The 19506-nt window shown below is 39.1% G+C and overlaps 1 protein-coding gene and 1 long non-coding RNA gene across 2 annotated transcripts; both read left to right on the plus strand.

Moving 5' to 3' along the window:
* The first annotated feature begins 8042 nt into the window (after positions 1-8042).
* LOC135674984 (uncharacterized) lies at positions 8043-8997 on the plus strand. The gene is made up of 2 exons (XR_010513789.1): positions 8043-8669; positions 8754-8997. It is a non-coding gene; the product is annotated as an uncharacterized LOC135674984 (long non-coding RNA).
* Positions 8998-14288: 5291 nt separating this feature from the next.
* Positions 14289-17402, plus strand: LOC135673789 (protein NRT1/ PTR FAMILY 2.11-like). The gene is made up of 4 exons (XM_065183096.1): positions 14289-14447; positions 14526-14743; positions 15371-15927; positions 16244-17402. Exons 1-4 carry the CDS (start codon positions 14354-14356, stop codon positions 17136-17138), a joined length of 1764 nt encoding a protein of 587 aa, XP_065039168.1. The 5' UTR covers positions 14289-14353; the 3' UTR covers positions 17139-17402.
* The last annotated feature ends 2104 nt before the right edge of the window (positions 17403-19506 follow it).

A 19506-nucleotide genomic window follows, 5' to 3' on the forward strand; every position in this document is an offset into this window, starting at 1 on the left:
GGGCCGCTTGGCATCGACATCGGTGCTGACATAGATGCAAAGCTACCCTTTCGTCGCTCGGTAATTGTGTCAACACCGATGCAGTGAGAAGCCCTTTTGTCGTTCGATAACTATATTAATGTCGATGTAGTAAATAACCCTTTCGTCACTATGCATTTGACGCAATTACCGAGCGACAAAATGACTTCTCGATAATTGCATCAACGACCCTTTCGCCACTCGGCAATTGCATCAACGCCAACGTAGATGCAGAACCACCCTCATATCTCATCATCGCTTTCCTCATCCGCCACCCATGACCCCTAGCGACCTCGTCGTCCACTACCACTATCTAGAACATTGTAATTACTTTTTTTCTCATTATTTTCATGTTTTCGTCAGTAAAATCAACGACGTTAGGATAAATGGACCTAGATTTTTCACTTTTATAACTATAAGGATTCTAATATAAATTTTTTAACTTTAGATATAAGAATGCTATAGAGGTTTAATTAGATAAAGTAACATGTAATTAGTTCCAAAACAAATGAGGTGAGATCATGTGCAATATTATCTTGCATAGTGTGATTATTTTTGTGACTCAAAATCCAATCACTTGGATCATATAGGAAAAATCTTATTATGCCCTCCCATTATGTCGATAATGTTGGGCTGACAGCCCAAAGTGGGTTCAACCCATGGTGAGCTTTATCAACCCACAACCCACACCCCTTTGACCTAACCCTAGTTCAATATAAGGGGGGTGTGGTGGCTGCATTTTTATAAGAAGGTGGCTGTGTTTTTTAGGCAGAAAAAGGCAGCAACGTGGTGATCTTTGCAGCAACAAAGAGGAGAAGAAAAAGGCAGAAAAATAAGAGAAAGAAATGGAAGAAAACAAGGACAACGCAGAGAGACTGTTCTCAATCATTTAGCAGTGTTCTCATCTCATGTTAGATCAAATCTACAGTAGACTCTTGCTGTGATTACTTTGGGAGGTTTTTGATATCGTGGACAGTGACGTGATCCTTGTATCCCAGTTGTTCTCTTGTGATTGTTGCTAGGGTTTAGGGCAAAAGATTGAGATTTGTATATTCATTATTTTCATAGTGGATTATCTCTAGTTTGCCCCGTGGTTTTTACCCTTCACATTGAAGGGGTTTTCCATGTATATCTTGGTGTTCTATTTGATTGTGATTTCATTTAATTCTGCTGCATATCATGGTCTGCTAGTATTTGTTCATATACAAAGGTTATTATGCTTTATATCTCCATCAACTAGTATCATAGTAAGGGTTTTGGTGATTTAATTTTTGTATTTGAACATGGAGGCCAGTAATGTTTCTCGCATGATTAGTTTAATGGAAACAATTGGATGATATGGAAACCAAGAATGGAAGATCTCTTGTATTGCAAAGATTTGTATAGACCTTTGCAAGGGGATAGTGCAAAACCCACAACTATGACAGATGATGAGTGGAAGAGGTTAGATCGAAAAATAATTGGGTTTATTCGATAGTGGCTTGATGATAGTGTCTTTCACCATGTTTCTATTGAAATTTCTACATATTCTCTTTGAAAAAATTGGAAAGTCTCTATGAAAGAAAAACAGCCGGCAACAAAGCTTTTTTGATCAGAAAACTTGTGAACCTAAAATATAGAGAGGGTGCTTCTATTGTTGAGCATTTGAATGAAATGCAGAGTATTACTAACCAGTTATCCTCTATAAAAATGTCTATTAATGATGAGTTGCAGGCATTGTTACTTCTCAGTTCATTACCAGAAAGTTGGGAGACACCGGTGGTTTCCCTTAGTAATTCTGCGCCAGATGGTATTGTCACTATGAGTCAAGTAACAAGCAGTTTGTTGAATGAGGAGTTGAGAAGAAAGAGTTCGGCAACATCTCAGAATGATTCACAGGCACTTATCTTAGAGAACAGAGGAAGGTCAAAGTCTAGAAGCAGTTTACGCATGAGTAGGAGCAATGTAAGCAACCTAAGAAGAACAAGAAAAAGGAAAAAGAAGTGGAGTCTATAGAGTCAAAAGATAATATCACAGCTATAGTGCAGGGTGGTGATTATTTGATTTTGTCTCATTCTGATGATTTTTTTTCTTGTGTGTGTCAGGATCTTGAGTGGATGATTGACACATGTGCTTCTTATCATGCTACACTACGGAGGGAGTTTTTTGCTATATACAGGTCTGAAAATTTTGGTGTTGTCAAGATGGGCAACTATGGCACAACATACATCATAGGCATGGGTGATATCAATTTAAAGACCAACCTTGGCTGCAAGTTGGTGCTTAAGGATGTGAGGCATGTGGTTGATTTGTGGCTGAATTTAATTTCAGTTGGAAGGCTAGATGATGAAGACTATGATAACAGATTTCATAGAGGGCAATGAAAGCTCAGTAAGGGTTCTCTTGTGATAGCTAATGGAAAGAAATGTCATTCTTTGTACATGTTGTAGGCTAAAGCTTATGGTGAGTAGTTAAATGCTACAGAAAAAGACTTTAGCATGGAGTTGTGGCATAGGCGACTGGGACACATGAGCGAGAAGGGGCTACAAGCTCTTTCCAAGAGAGAGGTATTACCAGACCTCAGAGGTATACATCTGAACCCTTGTATTGATTGTTTGGCAAGTAAACAACATAGAGTTTCATTTGCTAGTCCTGTTTTGTCTAGAAAAATGCATATCTTAGACCGTGTTTATATAGATGTATGTAGCCCTTTGAGGATAAAAACTCCTGGTGGATCTGTTGATGTTCTTGGTATAAGTGGTGCACTTTATTTTGAAACTTTTATAGATGATTTTTCCAGGAAAGTTTGGGCCTATGCTTTGAAGACCAAATATCAGATTATTAATGTCTTCAAAGAGTTTCATGCCAAGGTTGAAAGGGAGACAGAAAGGCAATTGAAATGCATAAGATCACATAATGGTGGTGAGTATACAGGATTATTTAATAATTATTGCAGGTCACATGGAATCCAACATGAGATGACAGTTCCTGGTGCACCTCAGCATAATGCAATTGCAGAAAGGATGAACTGCACCATCATGGAAAAGAGCAGATGTATGCTTTCACAGGCCAAGCTACCCAAAAGGTTTTGGGATGAAGCTTTGAGGACTGCAGTTGATGTGATCAACTTATCACCATATACAGTCCTAGATGGTGATGTTGCAGAGCATGTATGGTCAGGGAAAGATGTTTCCTACAAGCATTTGAGAGTGTTTGGTTGTCGTGCATTTGCACATATTCCAAATAACGAAAGGTCCAAGCTGGATAGTAAGTCTAAAGAATATATTTTTCTTGGCTACTCACATGATTATTTTGGTTACCGGCTTTGGGATCCAGAAAAGCAGAAGGTGTTTAGAAGCAGAGATGTAGTCTTCTTTGAGGATCAAACTTTTGAAGATTTGAAGAAGAAGGCACCAGCCAATACTTCTGTAGAAGGATTAGCATATTGTAATTCAATTACTCATCTAGTATATCAAGGTGATGGGGGAGATGTGTATGAAGATAGTGTAGAGCTTGATGTTGATCTACCTACAAGACATGTTGAGCAAGAAGAAGTTGGAGAGCAACTTCCCGCAGAGCCTCAGTTAAGAAGATCTTCTAGACAACGTCAACCTTCCAGAAGGTACTATACAGATGAGTATGTGATGCTTACTGATGCAGGTGAACCAGAGAATTACCAGGAAGTAATTGAAAGTGAGCAGAAAGAGAAGTAGTTAGTTGCTATGCAGGAAGAGATGGATGTTCTTCAGAAGAACCACACTTATGATTTGGTGCTACTACCAAATGAAATGAAGGCCTTAAAGAACAAGTGAGTTTTCAGGTTGAAGACCAAATAATATTGTTCGCAACCAAAGTACAAAGCTAGATTGGTTGTGAAAGGTTTTGGTCAAAAGAAAGGTATTGACTTTGAAGAGATTTTTTCTCTTATTGTTAAAATGTCTTCTATTCGTGTTGTTCTTGGTATTGCTGCTAGCCAGGACTTGGAGGTTGAACAGTTAGATGTGAAGACAGCTTTCCTTCATGGGGATTTGGAGGAGGAAATTTATATGGAGTAACCAAAAGGCTTCAAAGTCAAAGGTAAAGAGAACTTTGTTTGCAAATTAAAGAAGAGTTTGTATGGGCTAAAGCAAGCTCCAAGATAGTGGTACAGGAAGTTTGATTCATTTATGACAGAAAATGGATACAAAAGAATGGCTTCAGATCATTGTGTGTACATCAAATGGTTTGGTGAGGATTTTATTATTCTCTTACTTTATGTTGATGACATGTTTATTCTTGGAAAAGATATATCTAAAATTGACAAATTGAAGGAGCTAGGTGAGTCTTTTGCAATGAAGGACATGGGGCCAGCAAAGCAAATACTAGGTATGCAGATTTCCCGTGACAGGAAAAATAAGAAGATTTGGTTGTGAGAAATACATCGAGAAGATTTTGAAAAGATTTAGTATGAGCAATGCAAAACCAGTTGGTTCTCCTCTTACATGTCACTTCAAGTTATGCTTAGAACAAAGTCTGTCAAGTGATGAGGAGAAGAAGAAAATGCAAAAGGTTCCTTATGCTTCAGCCGTTGGAAGTTTAATGTATGCAATGGTATGTATGAGGCCAGACAATGCATATATAGTTGCTGTTACTAGCATATTTCTTGCAAATCCAAGCAAAGAGCACTGGGCAACAGTGAAGTGGATTTTTAGATATCTCAAAGGGAGCTCTAAGGTTTGTTTAAGCTTTGGAGGTAGACCACATGTGTTGACAGGTTACACAGATGTTGATATGGCAAGAGATATAGATACAAGGAAGTCTACTTCAGGTTATGTACTTACTTTTGTAGGGGGAGCTGTGTCATGGCAATCTAGGTTGCAAATGTGTATTGCTCTCTCTACCACAGAAGCAGAATATATTGCTGCTACAGAGGTATGCAAAGAAATGTTGTGGATGAAAGAATTCTTACAAGAATTAGAGCTGAAACAGAAAAATTATGTGGTGCATTGTAACAGCCAGATTATCATTCATTTGTGTAAGAACCCAATGTTTCATTCTAAGTCAAAGCATATAGATGTCGGATACCACTGAATTCAAAATGTATTTGAAGAGAAGTAGTTGCAGCTTCAGAAAATTCACACAGATGATAACGGAGCAGACATGTTGACAAAGACTTTACCAAAAGAAAGATAGGAGATATGCCGACAGCTGGTCATCATGGCTTCACATTGAGGAGTCATGAGACAGCCTCCCTTATGGGCTGAAGGGGGAGGTTGTTAGGCTAACAGCCCAAAGTGGGTTCAGCCCATGGTGGACTTTATCATCCCACAGCCCACACCCCTTTGACCTAACCCTATATCAATATAAGAGGGGTGTGGTGGTTGCGTTTTTATAAGAAGGTGGCTGCGTTTTTTGGGCAGAAAATGGCAGCAACATAGTGATCTTCGCAGCAGCAAAGAGGAGAAGAAAAATGTAATGTAGAGAGAAAGAAAGGGAAGAAAACAAGGACAATGTAGAGAGACTGTTCTCAATCATCTAGCAGTGTTCTCATCTCAGGTTAGATCAAATCTACAATAGACTCTTACTGTGATTACTTGAAGAGGTTTTAGATATCGTGAACAGTGTCGTGATCCTTGTTTCCCAGTTGTTCTCTTGTGATTGTTGCTAGGGTTTAGGGCAAGAGATTGAGATTTGTATATTCATTATTCTCATAGTGGATTATCTCTAGTTTGTCCCGTGATTTTTACCCTTCACATTGGAGGGGTTTTCCACGTATATCTTGGTGTTCTATTTGATTAGGATTTCATTTAATTCTGCTGTATATCATGGTCTGCTAGTATTTGTTCATATACAAAGGTTATTCCACTTTATATCCCCATCAGATAATGAATTACAAATACTAAAAATCACTTTTTAGGAGATATTCTCATGCTCATTAGACGTTATATGTACATTTAATAAATCCGACATCATCTTTTGTGATGGTTGAATAGAAAGAGCCAAATATGAAAAATCATATATATATATATATATATATTCTCAAATAATTATCAAAATGTAATATAAAATTCTTTGAGGGGTGACTTAGAAGACGCATTCCACGTGAATAAACTTAACTTCAGAACACGAAGAGCACCGCTGTGGACTGTCCGTTCGCTAGAATTATAACCTCCCCAACATTCAAGAACAATACCACGTTGTCATTCACTCCACCAAAAGAAGTTGCACCAAACAGAACACGTCCACGTGAGGGCTTACTTTGCTACCTCGAATACGTCTAGCCACTTGCTCGGTAATTATATTAAAGAAGATGGAAGAAAAAATATTCACCTCAATTAGAACTCGTCGTATGTGCCGGGTAAGCTTGGTAAAAAAGAAAAAAAAATTATATATCATCTATGTTATCGAGGGATTAAGTTGTTGATATACTGGTCGGTTGGACGTGAGTCGAACTGTATATGTAGAGAGCGATTATTTGACTCGATCCCTCTAATGTCCAAGTTAGTAAGTAGTTTGAAGCATTATCGTACTGAGCTTCTTAACATGGTTGGGAAGGTGTAACATATCAGGGCGTTTGAAGTGTCATACAATAATATTTCGATATAAAAAGTTGTAATGTGTTCTATTGGGTCGGCATTGCTATCAAATGCCTCCAAAGATGGGAGGCAAAAGTTTGCTAAAATCAGTTCTTCTTGGATTTTCAGAGTAAATGGCGACCGACCTAAGGTGGGGTTGACCAATGCTTCCTCTTTGGATTGTCAAAACTTCATCGCATCTCATCCAAACATCGGTCCATCTATCGTAGTTGTATCTCTAGGAAATCCTCTGTTGAATCCATCGATTAAGTCTTAAATTCAGGCAAGATAGAGTAATGGTGTGGTCCGTTGAATTCCATGGTTGGTGAGCAAAGTGCACCCCCCCCCGATTGACGGTTTGACAAGTCTCAGATGCTCATAGGATGTCATCAACATTACATTACGTCAAGTGGGGGAACCACGATGGATACCAATGTCGGTGGCGGTTGAGCTGATGATCGTGGCTGGGCTAGTGGCATCACTTATTGGGTTAATTAAGGCAAAAGGAGCGATAACATGTATTATGCCTGTTAGCATTTATACTTACTGGGTGAGATTTAAGAACACATTGGTGGGAATGAGTAGGTGGCTCGATGTCGTCCTTTGGAGGTGAGAGGCCTTGGTCATTGAATAGACGCCAATATTGCATCGGCATTTGCGCTAAAGTGGATGTATTCATCTATGGAAAGGATGGCTACTGCCCCTCTTGAGTGAAAGTATTGTAAGTCGGGGGCAAAGCTTCCTTGCTCGAGCGTTCATTAAGAGAGTCGATGGATAGGTGTTACTATGACATTGGGCTCTCTTTTTAGCATAAAAATATTGAGGAATTAAGTCATTGATATCCTAATCAGCTTGACGTGGTTTGGACTTATATGCGTAGGATTATCCGAGGTGCCTCTAAAATTAAAACACTAAACTCCCGAGGTGCCACCTATACGAAGATCGAGATCGCGAGGTTTTTTGACTTGATCCATCCGATACCAAGTTAGTAACCCAAGGTATATGAGTGCAGACTCGAGTGATAAAAAAAAAAGTAAGCCCATTTTTATTATGTGAAGATAAGATTTTATACCTAGTCATAAAAGAATAGAATATTTCATAAAATATTCTGTAAGAAAGCAACTTCTAATCGTCTACCTTGAACTCTTGCCAACGTGTGCAAACAGGTGGAGAAGGGCATCCGTCTTCTTTTTCTATCATGGACACTACGTTATGATAAGTATCGAATGAAGAGTGAATGATGTTATATTCCCTATTATCCATCACATTAGTAGAAATTGAACATAAGATAATCTTATCGAAAGAATATTTTTCTTTTAATTTTGATTGTAAAAAGGAGTTTATCGTCTCTACACCATATAGATATAATGTAATTTTTTAACATAGATACCAAAGGCACCTTGTCAAGACGTGCTCCCGACACACATGTAGATGCGTTGGAGCGTGTTTCGACCTCGACGATCTTTACCTCCAACATTCGAGGACTAGTCCAACAGCAATTCTCATGTTATGCGAGGATTCAAGGTTGAGACGATGGATACGCCCTCCACACCCCGAGCTGCTGGAGAATCTGTGTCATGTCACATCACACTCTCTCCTAAATGCCTAACCCACCACAATCTCCCTTCCTCTTCCCGCTTCCCATTGCCTAACTGTAACCGAAGGCCGCCCAACTCCTTACTCTCCTCCGTGTACTCCGTCCATGTCTCCCAGCTCAATTGCCTCCCCATGCAGACACTTTGCGGGCGGCAAGGGGCGGCGCAGCGCCCTCTGCTCGCCGTGGATCACTCGGTTGCTCTCTCCCGACTGGAGAAGAAACTAGGAAGGATGAGCACGGTGGAGGTGGACGGTTCATGTCTGCATCAGCTGAGCGGGATCCAGATCGGGGGAAGGAGGTCGTAGGCGTGAGATTGTCCCTGCTTTTCCGGATTTCGCGTGCTTCGGATTCTCCAGCACAGCACGAAGATAAGGAGATCTCCGAGCAGGACCAAGTCAGCATGCGGCTCGCAGGTGCCACCAAGTGCTCGTCGTCGCCCGTGTTCTGTTCTCGCCTGCTGGGAGTCATCGGTGGCATGCGGCGGCCGTCTCATCACTTCGGCATGGAAGCAAGGAGCAGAGGTGTGAGTCCTCCTCGGCTTCTCGCATAGTTCTTTTGGTGTATTAAGTCCGAAATGGACTCTTTTAGACTGCACCAATTCGCAGATACTGTCAGACGACGGTGCTGGTGATGCTCCTGCAAGCAGGAATCTCAGAGTATGACGCTGTCGACGACGATGCCGATGACGTTCCTGCAAGCAGGAATCTCAGAGTAAGATTGACTCTCCTCTTGATCGAATCATATTGTCTAATTCGCACTATGCTTCGCTAAGTCTTTTTATCTGAAGATGCTGAAAAACTTTATGTAGCTTAATTTGCTAGACAACATTTGTGTTTTGATTTCTTTTGATGACTAGTCTTTTCCTTATAGTTTAACCTTCTGGAAATAGTCACCCAATCAAAATGTTTATCACGGTACAGATCAAGTCATGAGTTCAAATACTATATCAACTACTTCATATTTCGTCCTCTCATGGACAGTAGTTGTGCACCTGCAATACTTTCGTCAATAGACTGTTCGTCACTTTTATTTACTTGTATATATGTTTGGCAGCATATTTTTTCTTGTATTTGTATGTTTTTACTTGAAAACTATGAGCATGAACAATTTATAGGGTTGCAGAATGATCGCTTACTAGAAGAAGCAAAATTATCCCAAAATGACCTAGTTTTCACATGCCATAGCTTTTTTTGTGTAGGCTGCGGTGTGGAATGAAACGTCATTTATCTCAGCACCCGAAAATCACTCAGGTGGCATAGGGCTAGATGAGGGTTTGGGGTAGTGTTGGGCGTTGATTCGATTCACAAGTTTGCACGTAAGGCCTATGGGAACTTACGTGCAAACTTGTCTACCGCTTGTGTTCAGAATTAATCAATTTGCTCTTTTACAAGTTTTTTAGGGCTTGAACGAGATTGCAACTAAGCTAACCCTTTGCAGACAAATAATACAAGGGTGCCTCACGACTTAGGTAATTCTAGTTAAGTCCATGATAGTTTGATGTTTAATTAATATTTGTACAATACATACCCTTCTATCTAATTGGTTTGCACTATGCACTTGGGTTTAATTGCTTGTGTAAGCCTGATCTGACTTGAACATGAAAGGGAATGTTAGAATTTAATATGGTTGATCTTTTCCTAATAACTTAAGTTTTAAGATTATCATTAGCGACTACTGTACATGAACATTTGCGCTTGAAGTTCTCCTCAAAGAACTTCACTCGAACTCATTATACCGAAAAACATCAAAACCAACCTGAGTGACCTCTCATGATTAACATGCTTACTGTATCTTCTGGTAATAAAATTTCTGAATTCATGATGGTGGATCATATTTGTTTGAGACTGTCCATTGATTTGCTCACCCAGACTCACTTGATGCAGAAACTGGTATCTGTATCTACTAGATTTCACACGGTGTCTTGGGAACTTTTTTCTTTATTCCCAGAGGAGATTCTAAATTGATACAGTGTTTTAAACATACCTTAAGGCAGTAATTTTCTTGGTGCTAGTCATATGCTGATGAAAAGACAAGAAACACTAGTAAGAGTCTAAAATTTGTTCTACAACATTAGCTATGCCTCGAGAGTAGAATAAGTGTCTTTGAGTATATTTAGTCGATAAGAGATCATACTTCAAGTTGACTATGCTCCAACAGTCAATCTGAATTTGTATCTATCTAGATGCTTACGATGTTTCATGACACTGGGATGTGCTTTTAACCTCTTGCAAGGTATTATTATTCTGTGCCGCATTGGTTAGCACATATGGGTCAACTGACACAGGCTAAAAATTAGCCTAGTCATATATTAGCACCATCAATTCAAGACAGCCAGGGGTGTGCCAGTAACTTTCTCCCACAGTTATGTTTAGGGCTGTGCCGACATGTACCGATCGACATCCTAATCTTTCAATTTCCAATATCATAAGTATTATGATGAAAAAGCCCCCTAAGCATATCAGTATGATCGATCGATCGTCTGTGGTTTATGTATGCATGTGTTTTTTCAAAATCATGTGTATCTTATCTGTTATTTATGGATCATTTGGAAGTGAAATGATCGATTTCCTTTTGTGTAATTTTGGCATATACATCCAATTAAGGATTTTTATGCCATGTGAGTTGGATACATTCTGCATGACTTGCCGTGCCATGACGCGCCGTATCAGCCTGTGCCATTTATGTGCCAGACATGTCCAGACTCTGAATATGAGCACAACCCACAGCAGCACTGCAATCCTGATCAAACAGGTGATGCTATTTATTACCATCTTATATACAATATTAATTGTGAAACTTCCCTCTATATTCTGATAACAGCTCTATAAAGTCAGAATAAAAAGGATTCATGTAAAGAAGAGACAGTTTAAGTAAGCACATGAAATTAAGCATCCGATGATTGATTTGATTGCTCTGAGTAAGTATCGGTGCACAAGAGCTTTTTATGCATCTCTGACCAATATTAAATGATTTGCCACCCTTTTTTGCTCAGTTTCATCAGTATCATCTCTTTATCTAAGGCTTATGTGATTGAAGCAAAAATTTCAAAACCATTAAACATGATCACTGTTATCATTTTATAACAACATCTCAACTGTTCCTGAAACTTTTGGAAGATAATTGTTATTTTGTCAATAAAATCTCAAAAACAACAGTCATGATTGGAATGTGCCCTGCTTCTTGAATGAATACCCTTCCTCTTCTTCCATGTGGATCAGATCAAAATTTGAAAATTGTCAAAAGGGCCCAGTAAATAAATTTGAAGTTTTTTTGCAATATAATATAAAAGTTTAACATGATGAATTTATCTTGTTTGAAATTATTTCTCCACTGCTGGCAGGACTGTCCGAGTCCTGGTGCACAATACGGTGCCATATCAACCTAACAGAAAGTCTCCAATTTGTGTGAACGAAACAGAAAAACACATTTAATTTTGAAACACGAAAAGGTCTACGGTGAAAAGCACCATTTCTTCCGACAGTGCAGAAGTTACCTTCAAAATGAATTTTGATGAGAGAAGAATCACTGGCATGGAAGAATTCCTTCCTTCAAAGACCATGAAGCTGACCAGCGAGTAGCAGTGTTACTGAATTCTTACGAGCTGCATGTTCAGAAAAGAACCGAAGGATTAGTGTCAATGAACTCAGAGGATGTCTTATAATACCATTCAATGACAGCATCAGATATTTCTGAATCAGATGTGAGTTGAAACTCTCTTTCACACCCTTATCCTCTGATAATTTGAAGACAAATGATCTGATATCATGATGACCAAGAATCAAATGTGAGCATCAGATGACTTCAGAATCAGATATGAAGTGGAACTTTCTCTTCCAGGCAACAAAGTCTCCTCAAATTGTCATCAGTTATAATGTAAGGCAATCATTTCTTTCTAAAACAAGTTATCTGGTTCCATGATGACAATGACGAAGTAATTGATTCTTCAACAATAACATAGGAGCTTGCAGATAATTGTCATGGAAGCTTGCCAATTCTCCAACTTATTAGTTTGATCTGACACCTGCTGCAACTAAGATGCTTTCTTTGCTCATCTATGTTTCGTTTGACATCTACTAGGTAGAGGTGTGACCCTCAACTTTGCATACACCTTTTCATAAATCATGATTGAATGGAGGCAATGCCTCTTTTTATTCCATAAAATGATTATATTACTAGTTATATCTTACTCTGAACTATCTCATAAACCTTAGATCAATGTGAAATTGTGTAAATCTGCAGAACATGTAACCACAGGTCTAACCTCACTGATCCATGTTTACACTCCTATCCGAATGCTTTGATATTCCAAACTAGTGGACTTTGGCATATCCCTCTAAACCTTGAAACTTCAAAGGGGGAAAAAAGTAGCTGGTGGCAATCTCTCTCTCTCTCTCTCTCTCTCTCTCTCTCTCTCTCTCTTTCTCTCTCAAAACCATCCACCAAAATTCTACATTATTTCATATATATTCGATTTAGAAGCATAGAGAAAGTGTAGTCCTTACGTCGAGCTCAATTGACTACTCTACTGACATTAACTTGGATCGAAACAGTTTGAATTAACGGTCCAGTAACATCGGCTATTACTATCATCTTATAGCAATCCACATGAGTGTTAGGTTGTCTATCTTGGAAAATTTTGAACCAATAATTCAGTGACATCGGCTATTACTATCATCTTATAACAATCCACATAGCGTTAGGTTGCCTGCCTTGGATCTATCTGAACTCTGCACTCAACTCGAAGTTTCGTGGATAGTGTACGATTGTAAGATTAGACCGGCTTTAATTGCCGTGCCATCACTGCTACATCATTGATTTAGCAGCAGTAATCTCCATCTTGAAATCCAAGCAAACAAACAAAGAACTGTAATCTCCTCCCTGTTTCCCACTTCAACATGGTGGTGGAAGGATGCATGACCACACGATGGGTATGTGTGGTCTTTCTCACAGAAACAAACAACCGCGGGTATCGGCGTCATCTCCATCAAGATGGTGTCTGTGTGTTCAACATAGTCACATGGCCTCCCCTTGCTTTCTTCTTCTTCTTCTTCTTCTTCTTCTTCCTCTCGGCGTCATCTCCATCAAGATGATACGTATGTGTGTGTTCAACATAGTCACGTGGCCTCCCCTTTCTTTCTTCTTCTTCTTCTTCCTCCTCCGCCTCCCGAAGTAAAAAGAACACATATCGAAGTCGATATACATCTCAGACTAATAGATTTTTGGATGTTCTGATCTCTGCAAAGTCGATATACATGTCAGACTAATAGATTGTTGGGTGTTCTAATTCCTGCATAGTGGGTAGACATAAATGAAATTTGGAGGTTTGTGGAAAGTGGATGATGGCATACGGCACACCGATGGAACATCAATGTGGAAAAAAGCAAGAAGAGACAAGAAGATGATTGGCACCCATTCTGGCCCGATTTAGATATATGACATTCTTTTCATGCTTTCGGGAGTCAAAAGATTCTCAAAAGGAGAGAGAGGAAAAAAGAAGAAGCCCCAAGTGACCACCGCACCACTTTCCTCCAACGATGATCTCTATTTGAGTTGTATTCGGGACTCCAAATCACTGTTCACAATAGAGTGTATATAGTTTAGAGTTAGGAATGCCTCGTCGCATGCATTCGATGCATCCAACACCAATCATACGAGAGACTACGATAACGTCAATTGGATGTCGGGAATCTTACGGTGTCATCTTAGAATTGTAAGATGATATTTATGTACGAAAAAATAATTAAAAAATTAAGAAAACAATCTTATATTGATAAATATCATGAGAGCAGATGATATATATATATATATATATATATATATATATATATATATATATATATTCGAATATAACTCATAATCAATTAACTTAAGTTTTTGGATTAAGTTAATATTTAATTTAATCTAATTAATTTAATTCATTTATCATTAATGAATTTTTAACCGGAAAGATTTTCCCGCCAAAAGGCAGATTCATACTTCGTGTGTGGAGGATCTCACTTTCGTCCCTTTCCCCACCTTCTTTTAAGGGTAGTGGACTGACTGCTTTGAACGGTACTCCGTTTTTGTGTGGTCGATCTCGGCTGTCTCTTTCTCTACACTGTGCAGGCTCTCGAAGGAAGTAGAGCTTGGATTCCCTATATCTATCTCTCGCTCTCTTCTATACTGTGTCGTTCATCAGAAGAGAGAGGAGAAGGGAACACGAAGCATGACGACGTCGACGCCGGAGGAACCACAGAATGGGGAAGCAGCGAAGCCTGTGATCAACTACAGAGGGTGGAAAGCCATGCCATACGTGATAGGTACGTGGAACACATGCTCACCCTCCACCTTCGCCCACGCACCACTTGACATCTCACGAGAAGGAGAATTCTGGGCAGGAAACGAGACGTTTGAGAAGCTGGGGACGATCGGCACCTCCGCCAACCTCTTGGTCTACCTCACCACCGTTTTCCACATGAAGAGCGTCGCGGCCGCCACCCTCATCACCGTGTTCAACGGCACCACCAGCCTCACCCCCCTCCTCGGGGCCTTCCTCGCCGATACCTATCTCGGCCGCTACGCCACCTTGGGGGCCGCTTCGGTTGCTTCTTTCTTGGTATGCTACCACCTTGAAGAGCTGCCATTCTCTCTCAGTAGCTCTTCTCATCTTCTTCGTATGTGTTTGATGAAATGCCAACCAAATAAAACTCCCAGAGAGTAAGCTGAAGATGAACTTGTGTTCGGACAGTTCTACTGACATGCATTAGTGAAAGAAAAAGAGAATAACATTTAGAAATAGACTATGTACTGACAAAAGGGGAACAAAAAGTAAGCATAAATAAGATCAAACTTTTTGCCACCCACCAGATATTAAAAAAAACAAAAACAAAAACAGCTATTTTATCAAACACTTGAAGAGACACCACCGAGAGTTGCATGAAATTTGTTGGTCCTTTTGTTTAGATGCTTGAAGGGGTTACAAGTCATGTGAGCTTTGATATGATGCAAAATGATAGGGCCCAATATATTAATAAATGATCTGTACAATATGATTGATATAAGCCTTCGTGATAAATAGTACACAATGAGACATGTCGGCACATGTTAGCCATCATTGAAAGCCAGTAAAGCTGGTGCCGGGACGGTCACGCTTGTTGGTCATCATACTCCAATTATTGATAGTAAGCCTATCAGATTGCTGTCTTCTAATCCTACGTGTCCATGACGATTGATGATGTTGAAGGGAATGCTCATTCTCACACTCACGGCTGCCGTCTCCAAGCTTCACCCTTCTCCCTGCAGCAGTCATGGCGACGCATGCCACGGCGCGAACCAAACTCAGCTGGCCGTCCTCTTCGCCAGCTACGTCTTCATGGTCATCGGAGCCGGCGGCATACGCCCCTGCAACCTGGCGTTCGGCGCCGACCAGTTCGACCCCACCACCGAGGCGGGGAAGCGGGGCATCGCTAGCTTCTTCAACTGGTACTACATGACCTTCACCTTCGCCATGATGGCCTCCTCCACCCTCGTCATCTACGTGCAGAGCAACGTGAGCTGGTCGCTGGGGCTGGCCATTCCCACGGCGTTCATGTTCATCTCCAGCGTGCTCTTCTTCGTCGGGACCAAGATCTACGTGAAGGTTCGGCCGGAGGGCAGCCCGATCACCAGCATCGCCCAGGTGCTGGTGGCGGCGTTCAGGAAGCGAGCGCTGAAGCTACCTGATGACCTCAAGGGCTCTCTTTTTGACCCTCCACATCTCAGTTCTCTGATCTCCAAGCTGCCGCACACCGACCAGTTCAGGTACTTGGGAGCACAAGAAGTGAGATTTCAACTCAGAAGAACGCACCAAACCTATATTTTGATGGCATAAGATGATCTAATAAATTAGTGGAACAATTTAATTAACCTCAATCCATTTGTAACACTTCCTTCGAAGTTGATAACATCCAAACTATTGCAGTCCAAAGCTACTACAATTTGCTTCATGAGGTTTATTATAAAACTATCACTAATTTTACTATATTCTAAGAAAAATAAAGTTATCAACTTGATATGTTTAACTATCACTACTAGACGTGATTTTTTTTTTTTTTTTGCTTTTTGATTACAATTGCAGTTTTCTTGACAAAGCTGCGATCATAACCCCCATGGACGATATCAAACCGGATGGCTCAGCTTCAGATGGATGGAGATTATGTAGCTTACAGCAAGTTGAACAGATGAAATGTTTAGTAAGAATCATCCCAGTTTGGTCTTCATGTATCATCTTCGAGGTTACCTTTGTTCTGACATGGACTTACGTCGTCTTCCAAGCCCTTCAATCCGATAGACATCTCGGGCACAGTAATTTTGAGATTCCTGCTGCAACTTTTACTGTGTTCACCATGGCGGCCATGACCATTTGGTTGCTTGTTTACGACCGTTTCGTCGTCCGATTGCTTCAGAGGATTACTGGAAAGGAAGGTGGCATCACGCTGCTTCAAAGGATGGGGACTGGCATTGCTCTTTCGGTCGTGATGATGATTGTCGGTGGCTTGGTAGAGGAACGGCGAAGGAGTTATGCGCTTCACAAGCCGACACTGGGGACTGCATCCAATGGCGGTGCCATTTCATCAATGTCCAGCCTCTGGTTGATCCCTCAGCTCGTTATTGCTGGTCTTTCGGATGCTTTCAACCTCGTCGGCCAAGTTGAGTTCTACTACAAGCAATTTCCCGAAAACATGAGGAGCATGGCAGGGGGTCTGCTCTTCCTGGGTTTTGCATGTTCCAACTATCTGGGCAGCTTGATAATAACTATCGTCCATCGAACAACTGGTGGACATCAGAAGAGCAATTGGTTAGCAGAAGATCTTAACCAGGGAAGACTAGATCTTCTCTACTTCTCGATCGCATCATTATGTGCCGTTAATTTGGTCTTCTTCATTGTATGTGCAAAGTGGTACAAATACAAAACCTCAGACAAAGACCATGAGATTGCTCTGCAAACAAAGGAGACCAGAAGTTCTGTATGAGCAAGTATCTGATGCACTGGATCTTTACAGTGCACAAGAATAAAGAACAAGGATATGGAATCAGGTTTCATCAGAAGAGAAGTAACAGTTCTGTTAGTCATGCCTTTTCCTATGTACTGTTGATTCCTCTTTTTTCTTTTTATTACTATTTGAAGCTGCAAAACTTTTATAAGAGCAGAATGCTGTTCATGGTAGATGCACAAACAGTGGTTCACCCTCTCTACATGTTATATATGCTAATATCAGATAATTTCCATTGTGAAACTTTTTGTGCTCATTGATATCTATTTTGAACTCAACTGATAAGTCGCTTGATAAACCTAACATACTCCAAGAAATAGGCATTATTTATATTGCTGTGCCGAGTAGTTTGCCCAGATAGGCCTGCTTCTAAGACTAAAAGATCTTCACCAAGATAAAGTGGGATAGATCATGCAGATACATGCAGTGTATCAAAGATAAAGCTGTGTAACTCTTAATTGATGTCAGTCTAGCCTGCCTTCAATTGGTTTTAACTTCAAATTATGACATAAAAGTAAGCACCCATCATATATGCAAGTAAGATGAGCATCCTATCCCCAGATCTCACATTGGCAGGAGCCTCATGCACCGCACCGGGTATGTCCTTTTCTTTTACAAATCATCTGCTAATACGAAAAGTCATCACTAAGTTGTAAGTTCATGAACCTGTACCATTTATGTGCCAGACGACTCTGAATATGAGCACAACCCACAGCGGCACTGCAATCCTGATCAAACAGGTGATGCTATTTTTTACCATCTTATATACAATATTAATTGTGAAGCTTTCCTCTATATTCTGATAACAGCTCTATAAAGTCAGAAAAAAGGATTCATGTGAAGAAGTGTTAATTTAAATAAGCACATGGAACTAAGCATCCAATGATTGATTTGATTGCTCTGAGTAAGTATCGGTGCACAAGAGCTCTTCCGACAGTGCAGAAGTTAGCTTCAAAATGAAGTTTGGCGAGAGAAGAATCACCAGTATAGGAGAATTCCTTCCTTCCAAGACCAGGAAGCTGACCAGCGAGTAGCAGTGTTTCTGAATTCTTACGAGCTTCATGCTCAGAAAAGAACCGGAGGATAAGCGTGAGTCTTAGAATACCATTCGATGACAGCATCAGATATTTCTGAATCAGATGTGAGCTGAAACTCTCTTCCAAACCCTTATCCTCTGACAATTTGGAGACAAATGATCTGATACCATGACGACCAAGAATCAAATGTGAGCATCAGATGACTTCAGAAACAGATACGAAGTGGAAGTATTAAGTTTTTTGTATTGATTAATATTTAATAATTATTATAATTATTATTTATTATTATTAAATTATTTCTGCATAAATTAGATTAAAGAATATTTGGTGAATATAATTTATAATTTATATTCCAATTTTTTATCTAACTAGTAATTATCAAAATAGCTTAAGATGATAGAATTATTAGATATAAATTATAATAAATATTTTATTATTTATAAGATATTTTAAAGTATATTTTAAATTATTGTATTGGTTTTGTGACCACTAAAGTCGCCTAGACTAATAAATTATAAAATTATATCAAAAATTAGTCCTGAATGATATTAAGAAAAATAATATTCATAATGACATAAGATATTTAGATAATTCGAAAGGAGAATCTACTTTGAATAGTTATATGATATGGTAGGATTATACTATTTTGGATATCTTTACAGTTTAAGGTTGCATACCGAAAGATACTAATACTATTCTATAATAATGATATCAATCCTTCGTAACGATAAAATCTTGTATGAATATTAGATATATCAATATCTCACCTAAACATAAAATAGAAATGATATTAATAATACAACATCTATCGAAAAACTTAAAAGTATTAATATTATATTATTTTATTAAAATGATACTTCATTAATTACATTCTTAAGAAGGTTCGTATATTTTTTAGATTAAATTATTATAACTTTATGTACAATTTATACCAAGAGTTAGATATTAACCTTATTTGTTGAAAGCATCGTAGACTTAAATACTAAAAATTATGTGAGATAAATAATTGAATTATTGAAAAGGGTCTGAAAGGTTTAGTTTTAATAATTATTAATAATATTTAGACTTTATTACATAATATTAAAAAATTGATCTAAAATTATTAATAAGTCAATATCTTAATAAAAGAACTAACTATAGCTCAGTATTATAGTATTTGAGGATTTCTAGGATATATCCTTGTAATGATTGATAAAACTACAAAACTTAAGGAATTTATATTTAAGAACTATTTTTAGGTATTTTTATTATTTATGCAGAAAAATTCAAAGGGATATAAATTTTATTGTCCTAATTATAATATGAGGATA

The sequence above is a fragment of the Musa acuminata genome, chromosome BXJ1-5 (assembly GCF_036884655.1).
Source record: "Musa acuminata AAA Group cultivar baxijiao chromosome BXJ1-5, Cavendish_Baxijiao_AAA, whole genome shotgun sequence".
In the NCBI taxonomy this organism is placed as follows: domain Eukaryota; kingdom Viridiplantae; phylum Streptophyta; class Magnoliopsida; order Zingiberales; family Musaceae; genus Musa; species Musa acuminata.

Excerpts from the sequence above, each read along its gene's own strand:
- LOC135673789 (XM_065183096.1), top strand. The coding sequence starts at position 14,354 with ATGACGACGTCGACGCCGGAGGAACCACAGAATGGGGAAGCAGCGAAG. Across the intron at positions 14,448-14,525 it reads AGCCATGCCATACGTGATAG|GAAACGAGACGTTTGAGAAG; the intron begins GTACGTGGAACA and ends AATTCTGGGCAG. Across the intron at positions 15,928-16,243 it reads CCGCACACCGACCAGTTCAG|TTTTCTTGACAAAGCTGCGA; the intron begins GTACTTGGGAGC and ends TTACAATTGCAG.